Source organism: Carlito syrichta, unplaced genomic scaffold (assembly GCF_000164805.1).
Source record: "Carlito syrichta isolate Samal-C Ts95f unplaced genomic scaffold, Tarsius_syrichta-2.0.1 Scaffold125966, whole genome shotgun sequence".
Lineage (NCBI taxonomy): Eukaryota > Metazoa > Chordata > Mammalia > Primates > Tarsiidae > Carlito > Carlito syrichta.
In genome coordinates this window covers 55300-69757 of record NW_007070062.1, presented here as the reverse complement: position 1 = coordinate 69757, position 14458 = coordinate 55300, and the positions used below count along the sequence as shown (strand labels likewise).

General features: G+C 40.0%; 1 protein-coding gene across 1 annotated transcript in view; it reads right to left on the bottom strand.

Annotated features, from left to right (window-relative positions):
* HHLA2 (HERV-H LTR-associating 2) overlaps nt 1-14458 on the bottom strand; it is a 56134-nt gene that overhangs the window by 8716 nt on the left and 32960 nt on the right. The window contains exons 5-10 of the mRNA XM_021707789.1: nt 12934-13026; nt 7242-7331; nt 5736-5738; nt 5003-5091; nt 3473-3739; nt 265-582 (exon numbers count right to left, since the gene is read on the bottom strand). Coding sequence (XP_021563464.1) covers nt 265-582; nt 3473-3739; nt 5003-5091; nt 5736-5738; nt 7242-7331; nt 12934-13026 — 860 coding nt within the window. The remainder of the gene's footprint in view (nt 1-264; nt 583-3472; nt 3740-5002; nt 5092-5735; nt 5739-7241; nt 7332-12933; nt 13027-14458) is intronic.

Here is a 14458-nt window from a genome sequence, read left to right as displayed (position 1 = left end):
TCAAAATATATAGGTTTTTCCTCTCCGTTTCTGAAGCCCTAAAACCCTGAAAAGAAAATTTGTAGTATTTTTTTTCCCAACATAGGACTTTTGTGTGGTTGAAGTTGGGAGGGTTATCTGCGTTCTGACCAGAAATGTTCCTGTAGATAACATTTTGAGAAGTACTAACATATTATTTAAAAGCCAACCTAATGTTCAGTTTGACATTCACAAGCCTCTACTGCTGTAACCAAAACCCATTATTCAAACCTACTTGCAACTTACCGACATGCAGTGTGTGAATGGTGAGTAAGGTAGATTTGCTCGAGGAAATATTGCATAAATATTGCCCACTGTCTGAAAGACTAAGATGTGTCAAAGTCATAGAGAAGTCTCTCTGGTTTATTAGCTCATTGTTCCATGAGAATCGAGATTCGTTGATAGTTGTGTTTTGTGAGGAGCTCAGATAGTAAGCCAGAAGAGAGGACTTCCCATTTTCTACTCTGGACCAGGTAACTTTGAAGTCTTGGTCTGGTAGAAAATATTCTTTTACAAGTTGACATGAGAGTAAAATGTTTTCATTTTGTTTTTTACGAAGGTCATCTAATAACAGAATAGAAATGGAAATGTCAATGAAGAGAAAAACTTCACATTTTGTAAGTTACACTTAGAAAGCAGGGAACAAAGGCTCTCATATTGATAACTTTGGAAAACAATTTGGTATTTGTGCTGCAAGATTTCTTGGAATCAACCTGGGTGCCCATCAACAGTGCGTTGGATAAAGAAAATGTGGTATATATACACCATGGGATACTATGCAGCCTTGAAAAAAGAACAGAATCATGTCCTTTGCCGCAAGTGGATACAGCTAGTGGCCATTATTCTAAGCAAACTAACACAGAAACAGAAAACTGAATACTACATGCTCTCATTTATAGGTGGGAGCTAAACACTGAGTATACATGGGCGTAAGGATGGGAACAACTGACACTGTGGACTCCTAAGGGGGTAGGGAGGGGGAGGGGCAATGGTTGAAAGCTACCCACTGGGTACCATGCTTGCCATTTGGTAAATGGAAGCCCAAACCTCACCATCACACAGCATGCCCGTGTAACACACCAGCACATGTATCCCCCTGGAGCTAAAACAAAAATAACTTAAAAAGAAAAGCTTTACTACCACTATTTTAAAGTTTCCCACCAAGATTGATTTAGGCCTTTAGGGAGGGCTAAGCCAAGGCCACCTAGGGAAGTGATGGCCCTAGGTTTTAACTCCTACAACCTGACAGAAAGTACTCAGGAATATTGCTACCAGTCACTCGCCTTTTCAACTCAAGGGTCCTCCTCTGTTGCCCCTTAAGTGTTAGTGTTCCCCAGGACTTCTCTTGTTACCCTGCCTACTTACTAGTGGTCTCTGTCACTTTTATGGTCTCACTACGTCTTAATCTCTTTATCTAGACAAAATCTCTTTTCCTGCACATCAGAACATTTCCAACGGTGCACAGGTAACCCCCACCGAACTGAGCCTATTTGGAGAGGGATGCTGCTAGGGAATCTTGGATTGCCCCTCAGACCTGGCTTCATCTTGTCCTTCCTGTTTGAGAGGCTGATCGCTATCTATGGACTGCCAAATGTTGCTCTCCTTGGCTAGACTTGCCCGTTTTCCAGTCTACCTGCGGGACAGGGAGGCCAAAGCAAGCCTTCTAAATTGCAACTTCAGGGTTTCTCTGGTGTTTCAAATCCTTCCTTGGATCCATCCTGCCTCCAGGACCCAACAAGCTCCTTAGCAAGGTGTAGAAGATCTTTTATTTGTGTTTTCCTCTTTCCAGGAGCATCTCTTGATCTTCTAGTTTCACCTTCAATCGCCTTATACATTCACAAATCCAGGCAGTTTCACTCCTCTGTGCATTTGACTTGGAATGTTCTTCCGGAATGTCTACTACTCTTCCAACTAACTCTGCCCTGATGTAACTTCCTGAAGCACGTATTCTATAACAACCCTGTTCATGCACAACCACAGAATTAATCACTCCCTTTGTATGCTACATTCCTCATTTAACTTTATTTGCATGGGTTTGTACTAGATTCTGTGGATCCAGAAATGAGTAAGAGGCCATGTTCTTAAGTTCACAGTCCAAGAGCAAAAAAGCTTGGCACATAAACCTTCTCAACAAGACAAAGCAGTATTGAACCTAAGAGACTACTGGTGCTTCAGGACACTCAATTCTGAATAAACATGAGAAATTATGATTTTCCAGAGAAAATATTTACAATCCAATATTAACATTTTCAACCCTTATCCTTGTTTCCTTTGCTGCCTGACTAATGAAGAATGAACATTGAGTGCTCATGCCTTTAACACTGAACTCATAAATGTAGTGAATCACTCACAGTTTCAGTATTTTGGGGTGAGTATTTTGAGAACATATAACCCTGGGGAAGAGAAGGCTGAAAAAAATAGCTAACCTCCATTTTTCCCACATATGAGAGATTGACAGAACATTTTTGCTTTGTTACTAATAAAATACAAAACAAGGGACCAGCCCAGGCAAATTGACAAGACCTTCTCTACAAACAAAACAAAACAAAACAATTTCTTCAACTCGGATAAGGAGAAATCAAATTAATTTTTCTTCCTCTTAATATTTTCTTAAACAGTAGGTTATAGACACAGAGATGGATCAGAGTTTGGATTTGTTCAAATAAATGGAAGGAAGAAATGTTAAAACTGATCATGCTGTGACAGAGGTATGAATAAAGATTAATGAGCTAATACTACTATGTAAAGAGATTAAACAGAAGTAATCATACTCATAAGTTAATATGTTGTTTAATTGAAAGATTGGGAAGAATCGGAGGTTGTGACCAGCTAAGAGACAAGTATTCCTTCCTCCTTCTCTGATCTTTTACAATACATTGTGGGCCGGGCTCAGTGGCTCAGCCTGTAATCCCAGCACTTTGGGGTTGAGGCAAATGGATTGCCTAAACCCACAGGTTTGAGACCAGCCCAGGCAACTTAGCGAGACCTCGTCTGTACAAAAAATTAAAAAATTAGCCGGGCAGGTAACGCGTGCCTGTAATTCCGGCTACTTGGAAGGCTAAGGCAGAAGGATTGTCACTGTTCTCTAGCCTGGGCGGTGGAGTAAGTCTCCAACTCAAAAAAACCCACAAAACTACAGTGTGGATGACCCATAGAGAAACACAGTCATATCCATAGATAGATTTGCTTCTTTCCATTTCGTAAATGTTTTCATGCAACTCATAAATACCTCACAAGGTATTTATCAATGAGGAACTAATGTTCAGAAGGGAAAACAATGGCTTAAGGTAATACAGCCAGTGAAGATTTGCCCTGGGACCCCAATCTCAGTCTTCTAACTGCTACAGATGGATTTGTTTTCCTTGCTCTTTCCTTCTATTTTTGGTAACCCAATCCTGGTTACGTCCCAACCCCTGACATAGCGCTTGTATACAGAAAGCCCTGTGGAGCCCACCTTGCATTGTCCAGTGCCCTGTCCATGTTTGCTTCAGGAGTGAATTTTCAACTGCACATTCATAAGATGAATTTAATTCTGTAATATTCAGTGTACTGCTAATAGAAAAAGGACCCAAAGACTCGGTTTCTTCCATATCGCTTTCAGGGATAGATGTGTTGTCCATTTTCCACTTGATAATTGGATGAGGATAAACACTTGACACACTGCATAGTAAGAAGTAGTTTGTATTCTTCTTTTCATACTTTATCATGGGCATAAGGAAAGCTGTGTGGGAGAAAAAAGAATACGTGAAGAACTGCCATCATTAGGGTCTTATAGGTCATCTGGGCAGAAGAATTTTTTAATACCCATGAAATGAAAAGCTAAGTTTTATGGGCAAAACTTGGCAATTCCTGAAAAGAAAAAGACTCCATAGAACAGTGTGGTTATCTAGAAGGAATAAAAAGCAAGCATGGGTGTGTGGCAACCAGCAACCTCCATTCTCTAGAAACATAGCTGGAAAGGAAATCTAATGACCTCACTGAGCAACCAAACTGAGGGTGTCAAAGTCTATAGACTATAGTTCACAGAGCATTCTAAACTCCTCAGATACTGATTCAGAGTGCCAGTTTGACTCTTTGCTTACACATAACTTTTAGACTTTGGAATCACAGTCTGAAGTAGCTAAATGGGACAGAGGAAAAAGGAACAATTGCTGGATAAACAACCTATTAGAAAATACTGCCCATATATATGAGCAAAACAAAACTGTACTGGGTATTATGCTACATACTAACCATATTACAGATGTGGGGGGACCCAAAACCCAGAATTATCTTTTGGAGGGCCGGCTTCCCTCACTAGGTAAGTGTTCTAGGACCCATCGGTATCAGTGTACCAGCTAGCATTGTTGTGAGAGGCTGCATTCAGTGAATTTTTTTTTCTGCTCCCGGCCACCACAGCCTCGACCTGCTGGGCTCCGGCGATCCTTCCACCTCAGCCTTCCAAGTAGCCGGAATTACAGGCACGCACTACCATGCCAGCTTGAATTTTTGATTTATTGTAGAGATGAGTTGCCCAGGCGGGTCTCGAACCCACAGGCTTAGGCAATCCACTCACCTCAGCCTCCCAAGGCACGGGATTACAGGCTGAGCCACCGAGCCCGGCAAGATTGATAATATTTAAAAAGGATAAGACTGGTAGAAACTGGACACTCTTATGCTGCTAGTGTCAGTAATGCATTAAAATCTTACTTCTAGTACATTCCTTTCAGATTATTTTCCAATATTAAGCATAACTGTAAGGATGTCCATCACAACATTCTAATGTAAAATACTGAAATGCCTGAATACCCACCAACAGGGGAATGGTTGTATCAATTATGACATGTATAGACTCTGAGATACTGTGCATTAAAAATAATGAAGTAGGTTTGGATGTGTTGACTTAGAAAGAAGCCCATTGCATATTAAGCTAGACAAAAGATATTTACTAAATACTCAGAGTGATGTCATTTCTATGTTTTATAAAATCTTCATACGTACTCACCTCCCACCTTCAGCACCACTTTGTTTATAATATTTTTAGCTGCTGTTCCTACATAGCAGGTATAAATCCCTTCATCCAGAAGGCTTAATCTTTTGAAAGAAAGAGAGGCATTCCCATTGTGAATCTCACTGTGGAACAGGAATGTCCTGTTTGTGTATATGGAATTTTGCCTTTCCAATTGATCACTGTCTTTGTAGTAACTGTGAACATTGTGGGTATCCTGATTCTGCCAATGAATTACGACTTCAGATCCACTCTCAAATGAGCAAGGGAGAATTATGTCTTCATCAAGTCTTCCAATGACGACTTGCTCATTCATACTATCATCACTGAAGAAAGTTACAAAGAATGGATCTATAATCAAGAACAGAGAAGTTATGAAGAGAATTAGTGATAGGAGCTTGTCAAGGATTATATCAGAACTACCTAGAAGAACCTTCCTATGTTAGCAGCCTGATCATTAACAGACTGCATCATTAAAAACCCTTGGTAGTCTGATTATGAAGACACAAGCTATTGAAGCTTGAGTTTCTTCAATTTTAATTGATTACCTGTTTTTATTCAAGGTAACAGTGACAATTGGCAACAGCCCAAAGCATAGAAACATTGGTTTGTTACCCACTTGATTAATAATCTTGTCCCTCTTCCAATCCTGGCTGCTTCAGTGCTGGAAATGATGTATATGAAAGACTTCTGTTGATTTTCATTCCCAGAATACATTCATTTTTAACACCTTCTACAACAATAATAAATTAGTTTATTCAGCTAGTTAGAGCCAGCAGGCTCTAAAAGACTGGAACAAACTTAGCTTGCTTGGGTCAGAAAATATTTGGAGCATGTAGAAAATAATGCCGAGTTCAGGAACCTGTTAGGAATATCTGTACACTGGTTCCAAGCAGGGAAAGACACAGGCAGGAGGAGTTCAAAGGGGACACAGAGCCTCATTAACTTTGACTTTAGATCACTCTCAGAATATCCCATGAGCCAATCAAAATATAGGTAGCAATCTTATTCTGGATAAAACTGTGGAAGTCCCATCCCAATCTTTCTTCCTTTTTTTTTTTTTTTTTTTTTTACTGTCAACTTCAGAAGTTGATTTCAAAAAACAAATTAAACACAATAAGTTTTTTTGCAAAAAAACCATAGAGTTTATATACATATATAATACATTTTATATACACATATATACCTAGTTATATAATATCATTGATGGTAATATCCAGCAATTTACAAGATATCTTAAGTAAAGCTTATGCCCTCTCTATGAATTCTAAGATATTAGGAGGAAGAGACCCTATTTTTTTGGACAACAGGTGAACTCCTTTGGACCTAGACCAAGGCCATCCAAATCAGGAGAACTGAGTACCCAAGTGGCCCTGCCACAACCTTTTTCCTCTGCCACCCCCCGCCCCAGGGCTCTTTCCACCCTATTGCGTCCCACCTCTCTTCCTCAGAGAGATTTAGTTTTTCTGCAGAGAGCTAGAGGGATGTGATGTTATGCTGACAGAAAGGCACAGAAAGGTGGGAAAGGAAAGGGGTGATTGTCGGCCTCCCTAATTGCTCTTCTAAACCCCTCTAATATTTCACTGGATAATTAAGAATGTCTGCCACAGGACCCAACACAGCTGATAACGCCTTCTGTCAAGTGTTAAGCATCAAGCTCACACTAAAAAATAAAAACTGTCAATCAAACTTGCCTTTCTAGTGATTTCATTTCTAAAATCTGGTAGCAGCTAACAGATTAGAAAGAGCCTTAATCAGAGTAGACAGAAGAAAACACAGCTTTTAAATCTCCATGCAGATTCCCAGTCTGTTCTCTGTTTCATATTAGCTGGTCATTAAGGAAAGTTTATAACACTATGGCTACGGAGGAAACAGCTACCTTGCACTGTGTTATAAGTATCCAAGGATACTTAAAATCACCACTTGTATTATTTAAAAAGTTACCTTGAGCCTGGCTCGGTGGCTCAGCCTGTAATCCTGCGCCTTTGGGAGGCTGAGGTGAGTGGATTGCCTGAGCCTGCGGGTTCGAGACCCGCCTGGGCAGGCGAGACCTCATCTCTACAATAAAATTTAAAAAATTAACCGGGCGTGGTAGCGCGCACCTGTAATTCGGCTACTTGGAAGGCTGAGGCAGAAGGATCGCCGGAGGCTGCGGTGGCTGGGAGCGGCCACTGCACTCCAGTCTGGGTGACAGAGTGAGACTCCAATTCCAAAAAAACAAAAACAAAAAAGTTACCTTGAAATCCACTCCAAGACGGTATGAGAATGAGGAAGAAAGACAATATTGCTTGTGCTTTCATGTCTTGTAGAGGTCATATTAGTTATGCTAGCAAAGAAACAAAATACACACGTTATGGATTTTAATTGCAAAAGGGAGTTGAAAAAGAATTATAGTGTCTGACTACAGGAGATTATTTAAACTATGGCATGTTCACACACATAATTTTTTGTAGCCATTAAACATGATTTTGTAAAAGATGGTTCAATGACGTGGCAGGAAATTCTTAATTGGCTATGGGAGAAAAATCAGATTACAATACAACTTCTGAATAGCATCGTCCCTTTTTTAAAAGTACATGCATCTCTGCACATAGGACACCAACAAGACATAATGACTATACACCAGGTGACTCAATATACGCTAGGATGCTAACTCAGAAGAGGTTTCACATTAGAAACAATGTCTGCCATATAATAGGTACTGAAACATGGCTGTTGAATGAATACAGATTTGGTATCTATACATTCACAGGGCTTTTCTGGATAATAGTTTTTATTATTTTTAAAGTTTTCTACAAGTCAGGCATGGTGGCTCAGGCCTGTTATCCTAGCACTTTGAGAGGCCAAGGCAAGAAGATTACTTTGAGGCCAGAGTTCAAGACTAGCCTGAACAAGATAATGAGTTCTTTCTTCTCTCTCTCTCTCTCTCTCTCTCTCTCTCTCTCTCTCTATATATATATATATATATATATATATATAAATTAAAATGAAAAGCTTTCTTACAATGGACATGTATTGCTTTTATAGTAAAAATTTATAGTAAAAATTACTAAAACCAGCCGGGCTCGGTGGCTCAGCCTATAATCCCACACCTTTGGGAGGCTGAGGTGAGTGGATTGCCTGAGCCCACGGGTTCAAGACCCGCCTAGGCAGCGAGACCTCATCTCTACAATAAATCAAAAAATCAGCCGGGCGTGGTAGCGCGCGCCTGTAATTCCGGCTACTCGGGAGGCTGAGGCGGAAGGATCGCTGGAGCCCAGCAGGCGAGGCTGCAGTGGCCGGGAGCGGCCACTGCACTCCAGTCTGGGTGACAGAGTGAGACTCCAACTCAAAAAAAAAAAAAAAAAATTACTAAAACCAATTTTAATTCAATACAAAGTGCCAATGGTATGAACTATGGTGCTATTTATATTTTATTCTTTTTATTTATGTCTTTTTCTTCTATTTTTTACTTTTTTGTAAAATCCAGTTTTAACTATAGTGCTATTTATAATCACACATTAAGAACAATTAAAAACTGAAAATATATTCTTAAATGCCCAATAATAGTGCGAGCCATTAAGTTCCTGGTTTACAAAGAGGGTTTCATAAGCTCAAAAAAGTGAGAATATACAAATGTACATGGACAACACAATATAGTTTCAAGTAAGTAAAATATAACTGATTTTCTCTGGTGATGGGATTACAAATAATTTCTACTCTTTAAGAAGTAGCTTGTTTAAAGAATAGCATATAATTGGTTTTAAAACCTTAAAAGAAAGTGTTAAATAAATCATTTGGAAGTGCTACAATTACAAGAATGCATTCTATATTTGTTGTGGAATAGAGATTTAAGAATGATTAAAACTATCCAAAAGCATAAAATAAAATTCCTTTATTACATCCTACCAAAATAAAACCTGGTAGATTAATAGTTTATAGTCACAATTTTTACATTTTAAAGACTAGAAGAAAATCATGGATTATAACACCTTGGAAAAGGGCCTGTTTAGCATGACTATACATTTTCTATTATTGATATATATCTATGTAAAAAATTAGAAAAGCAACAAAAACAAATATTAAGATATAATAAATAAGAAAAACATTTGCAGTATGGTAAAGTTATAACTACAATAGCTTTCATTTCTCTTAGAGCAATAGCTAAAATATTTGGTAAAGTAAAAACTGCTGGAAACTAGTATTGGTTATCAGAATTAAGACCTTTACATATTTCTTCCTATAGATGTACTTGCATGTGTAATCTGTGAAAGGATATATACCATAATAATTTTCTGTGAATAGTAAGATTATAAATAATTGTTAATTTTTTACTATGAAATATGTAATCATATAATTTTTGTCTCTATAGGTCATTAAAAAAACTAAAAATTTAATCACAATCTCTTTCTAAGCAAAAATTAACTTAAATTCACCTTGTTTAACATAATTTTGAAACATTCCATGTCCACTGTCCTGCTGTAGGTTTATGTTCCCCTGCCCCATAATGACTTCAGTATTTGCTGCTTTCTCCTGAAATTTCCAACATCTTTTTTCCCAATCTCCCTTTCAGATGATGTTCTTGCTTCATTAACTAGCTGTGACAATGGACACCCCCTCATCTTCCCATCACCAATTCAACCAACCCATTTACAGCTGAGTCCACTCTTTCTGCCTCCCCTTCTAGTCTTACCCAAGGCCAACCCTTCATTGTGCTTTGCATCTCACACATTTTTTGCGTTCAACAAATTCATCCCTGCAACTGCATTTCTTTGCTACTGCGTCATTGGGATCTCTCTCTCTCTCCTTCCCTCCCTCTCTCCCTCCTTCCCTCCCTCCCCCCACCCCACCGCTAGATCAATTCCATAAGCATAAATGGTGCTTAATTCCATGAGCATAAATGGTGTTGCTTCCAATACCACCCATCTTAGGAACATGAGAAGAAACAAAAATTCTCCTCTGACTCTTGATTAGCTATCTACCTATTTCTCAACTCTGTTGTCTTGAAACAATTATCTAAATAGCTATCCCCACTTCCTACTTTACAATCTCCCTTCAATCCAACTCTGGGCTCCTATCTGCATAACATGTCAAAAATTGCCCTTGTCTGTCACCAAAAACACCAAAACAGTGATATCATTTTGTCCTTATCTTATTCAACCTTATCTTACAGCAGTGTTCAACACAATTGTCTGTTACCTTCTCTTGTTAAGCATCTTCTTTTGGTTTCTAGAACACCATATTCTCCTAGTTTTTCCTTTTTCACTGCTGTTTCTTCCTTGTCCTTTACTGGTTGTCTTCTGCTTGCCTTATTTGTGTGGAAATATGGAATGTTCCCAGTCCTCCTGCTTTTTCTATACCATCCTGTAATGTGAGTTCCTCACTGTGGGAGAGGGACTGTAGAAGAGCTCTGAATGTCATCTGTATGATAAGGATTCTCAAACTTACATACTGAGTAGAGGTCATTTACTCAACTGCTCATTTGACCTGATCACTTCAATGCCCCAAATTAACATAAACCCTTGGTTTCCACCTCATTCCCTTTTTCATTGCTTGGTGCCCCACTCCAACAAAACAAGACAACAATGACTATCCTGTTCCTCTTCCATTCTTCATCTCAATAATCGGTACCAAAATTTTCCAGTTGTTTAGGCCAGAAACTTAGAAATCAATCTTTATGGGTCTGTTCCTTCACACCCCATATCTAATCCAGTTTTTTTTTTTAAATTGTTGTTTGTGGGTTAAACTCCACCATTTGTCCACTTGTCTCCGACACTACTATTACCACCTTTCTCCAAAGCCGCTTATCATCTCTTCCTTGGATATCTGAAAGTAGACATCTGGCTGTTTACCCTTTTCCAATTCTTGCCTCTTTATGATCCAGTCAACACATCAGTCAGGAGTCATATTTTTCAAATATAAGTAACTCTATAACATTCTTTTAATTAAATCCCTCCAGTGGCTTCCTACCACACTCAGAGTAAGATCCAAATTCTTAACTCTAGCATCTCAGTCTTTGCATGCTCTGGTTCCTGGTCCTGCCTGTCCCCAGTCTCTTTCAGAGCAGCCCACAAAATACATTCCAAAAAAACTCATGAACCCGAGTGCTCCAATTCAGGGGTCAGCATGAGCATCAGTTGAAAATTGGGTCCTTGAGGACTATTTAATTCATGTTTTTTGAATAAAATGACAAATTACAGGAATCCACTTATCATCTAAGATAAAGTACTATGAATTTTGAAAAAATACTCAACCTCTTCTACACAAAGGCTGATTTAGTGCTGTTGCAATAATTCCAGCATTCAGCTAAGTGAGGCAGTTAATGAGTATGTGGCCCTATTTTTATGCCTAAGTTTTATTTTTAGACATTTATTTTCTTCCCCCAAAGCAGCAGAAAGCTTCCACCTTGGATTAAACTGAAGTTACCCAAGTTGCAATCAGCATCCTTACAAAAGGGTTCAAATGTGAGAAGCAGCATGTTCTGGTACATTTTGGCTAGATTCCAAATGCAAGGGAGAAAGGCAAAGGCAAGTGGTCTCTGTAATAGAACATGGCAAAAAGAAATACACGTGCTAAGGCCAATCAGACAGAAGAGAAAACTGAAGCCATTTCTATAAGCACAAGCTAGCAAGAACAGAGCAGCTTTCACACAGCCCTCTTAATAGCTACAGACCCAATCAACCACAGCCATCGATACTAATTGTGACAATGGTGATCCAAACATCCCTTGAGGTTGGGACAGATTCTCTAGCCTGCACATTAGTAACACTCAAAACCATTCCACGATGTATATGCACCTTAAAACATCATTATGTCTATGACAAAAACATATAATGTTATCTGACAAAAAAAATAAATAAAAAGACTAGTCCTGACCTCCATCTGGTCGGAACCGCAGAACAAGTCAGTTCTCTTTTTTTGAAAAAAGAAGAATGTTCATCACTGGTATGCCAGTCCCTGAATATTCTGAATTTTTTTGAGGAAAAGCTGCTTTTGGGGTGTTACATTCTCCTCCACTTTTTTTTTTTTTTTTTAATTCAGTGCCTCTCCACAGTGCTCGTGCATACTGTGCCAGTTTGTAAAACATAACTCTACAAAAGGAAAACTCTCTGTAGCATCCTGGGGATTTCTCCTTAGCATCCACTTAGATTTTAATAGGATTGACTTTGTTTAGACAGAGAAAGAACAAAAGAACAATTTTAGGATTACTTTCTCTTTACTCACAATACCTCCCCTGATGTTTTATCATGAAATCCCACCATTGAGGGGATTCATGTATTGGATGGAACTTAGAATCTCTAGGGGTACTGTCCCTGTCTCAGGCTCTGTTGAGGCTTTGGTTCTTTGTCTTCAATCAGGCTAAGAGCATTCGTGAATACATGGTGGGGGAGGGGGCACAGAAGTACAACTGAAGGGCAGGAAGAGTGAAGAAAAGGGGAAGTGACACAAGGAAGAATGGAAAGCAGATGGGGCTTGCCTTGCTGGCCACAGCTCTAGAACAGAAGACAGAGCCACTTGCTCAGTCACACGGGACAGTCTCCAGACGTGCTCTACGGCAGCATCTCTGATCTTTTTGGCAGCAGGAACGGATACAGCGACCCTCTAATGTCTGTCCATATGGTCGCAGCCCCTAGAGAAGGGCATGGCCAGGGCGCAAGCGCTCCTGAACAATATTCCTGAGAGCTAATAAAAGGTGTGCTTCCCGTATCTCCTATGCACTCTCAGTGAGTAGCTTCAGGTGATCATTGACTTCCCTGTAGTCTATGCCCCATCAACTGAAAGATGCAAATCTCCTTTTACTCCCTTTTTCTGAGTAGCTATAAGTCTGAATAATATAGTATCCATGTAATCGTAAGCCTTGTGAATTATATGACTTTTGTATCAATGTAATCATAAGCTTTGTGATTTGTATAACCTTTGTGTAATGTATGATGCCTTACGCCCTTTACTCTACAGCGAGCTTGATTGTTGCAGCTTGCTGTTGCTGCCAGGCCCTACTGATAAAAGTCACAGGATACCTCTGATACCTGATACCAGGAAGTCTGGACAGAAAAATGTCATTATCGTTAAATGCAGCTAAAACTCAAGTCCTATACAACGCTCTGCTGGTCACATGGCTAATGTATAGGTACCAACAACTCTGGACTATAAAAGTGAACTGTAAAAGCCTAGAGGGGGAGCAGAACCATTTTGAAAGACCTTGAGTCTGGCTCTGCTCTCTGGATTTGAACTCAGAAATAAACTTCTTTCTACCAGTTCCCTGCCGCTTTGATTTGTTGGTATCAAGGTGAGCAGCTGAGTGTTACTCGGACCATAACAGAACCGGTTTTGTGGAAGGAAATTTTTCTACAGATGGGGGTAGGGAAATGGTGGAGGGGATCATCAGACATTAGATTCTCGTAAAGAGTCACACCTAGATCTCTTGCACGTGCTGTTGACAATGGGCTTAGTGCTCCTTTGAGAATTTAATGATTCTGCTGATCTGACAGCAAGAAGGGCTCCACTTGCCCACCGCTCACCTCCTACTATGCAGGCTGGTTCCTAACAGGCCATGAATGGATGTAGGGCTGGGGGTCCCCTACTCTACAGAGCCACACACCTCAAAACAATCCTTCAGAGCAAGAGAACAAAAGAAACTGATCTATAGTTTCCTGTGGTGGTCAAAGTTTCCCCCTAGGGTGTTGACTCCTATACTCTTCCTAGCTGTGCACCTGGCCCCTTGGAACTGCCACCACGTGTGCCATGTCTCACTGTATGGCATTTTAACTGTGTGGCACTTTGGGTGTGAATCTGGAAATACAGGGCAGCAGAAATCATAGTCTTTGTGAGTCTCCTTGGGGTCAGTCTGGACTCTCCAGTTGCTGCAGTTCCCCTGGTGGTAGATACAGTGAAGGACTAGCTGAAGTTGGCCTCCCCAGAGGAGATGAGTCAGCTGGTGACATCTGAAAATGTAGCAATGACATTGGGCCCTGGGCTCTTTTTATTCAACCAGTTGAGGGCCCAGGAGACAAGTAAAGCCAAGAAAGTCTTGGTAGGCTCATAAATTGGGTTCAATAAAAGTAGCTGTTTTTAAAATGCTGTGTATTTAATATCTGATATTTTGCTAATTAGCAGATAGTTAATTACTTAGCTAGATCCCTTCAAACGCATTTCCCAATTTAGTTTTCATGCATGCATTGCTCAGTCGCTGCTACCTGCTTACATAACTGCAACCTTCTTTGGAGGGTTGCCCTTGGATGATGGAAGCTGCGATTCTGGGAGTTATACTCCTTCGCTACTCCCTGCCTTAGTGGTGGCTTCAAGGCAAAAGACATTCTGTGGTCCAGAGGTCCCTTGGGAACCGGCTGAGCTTTCATCTGCAGCCACATTCTTCCTTAGCTTCTTTTTCTGCCTCATCCTGCTTCTCACACTTCCCTACCGGTTTCTGACAAGTAATGAGAACACTCCCTCATTACTTGCCCACGAATCCCCATC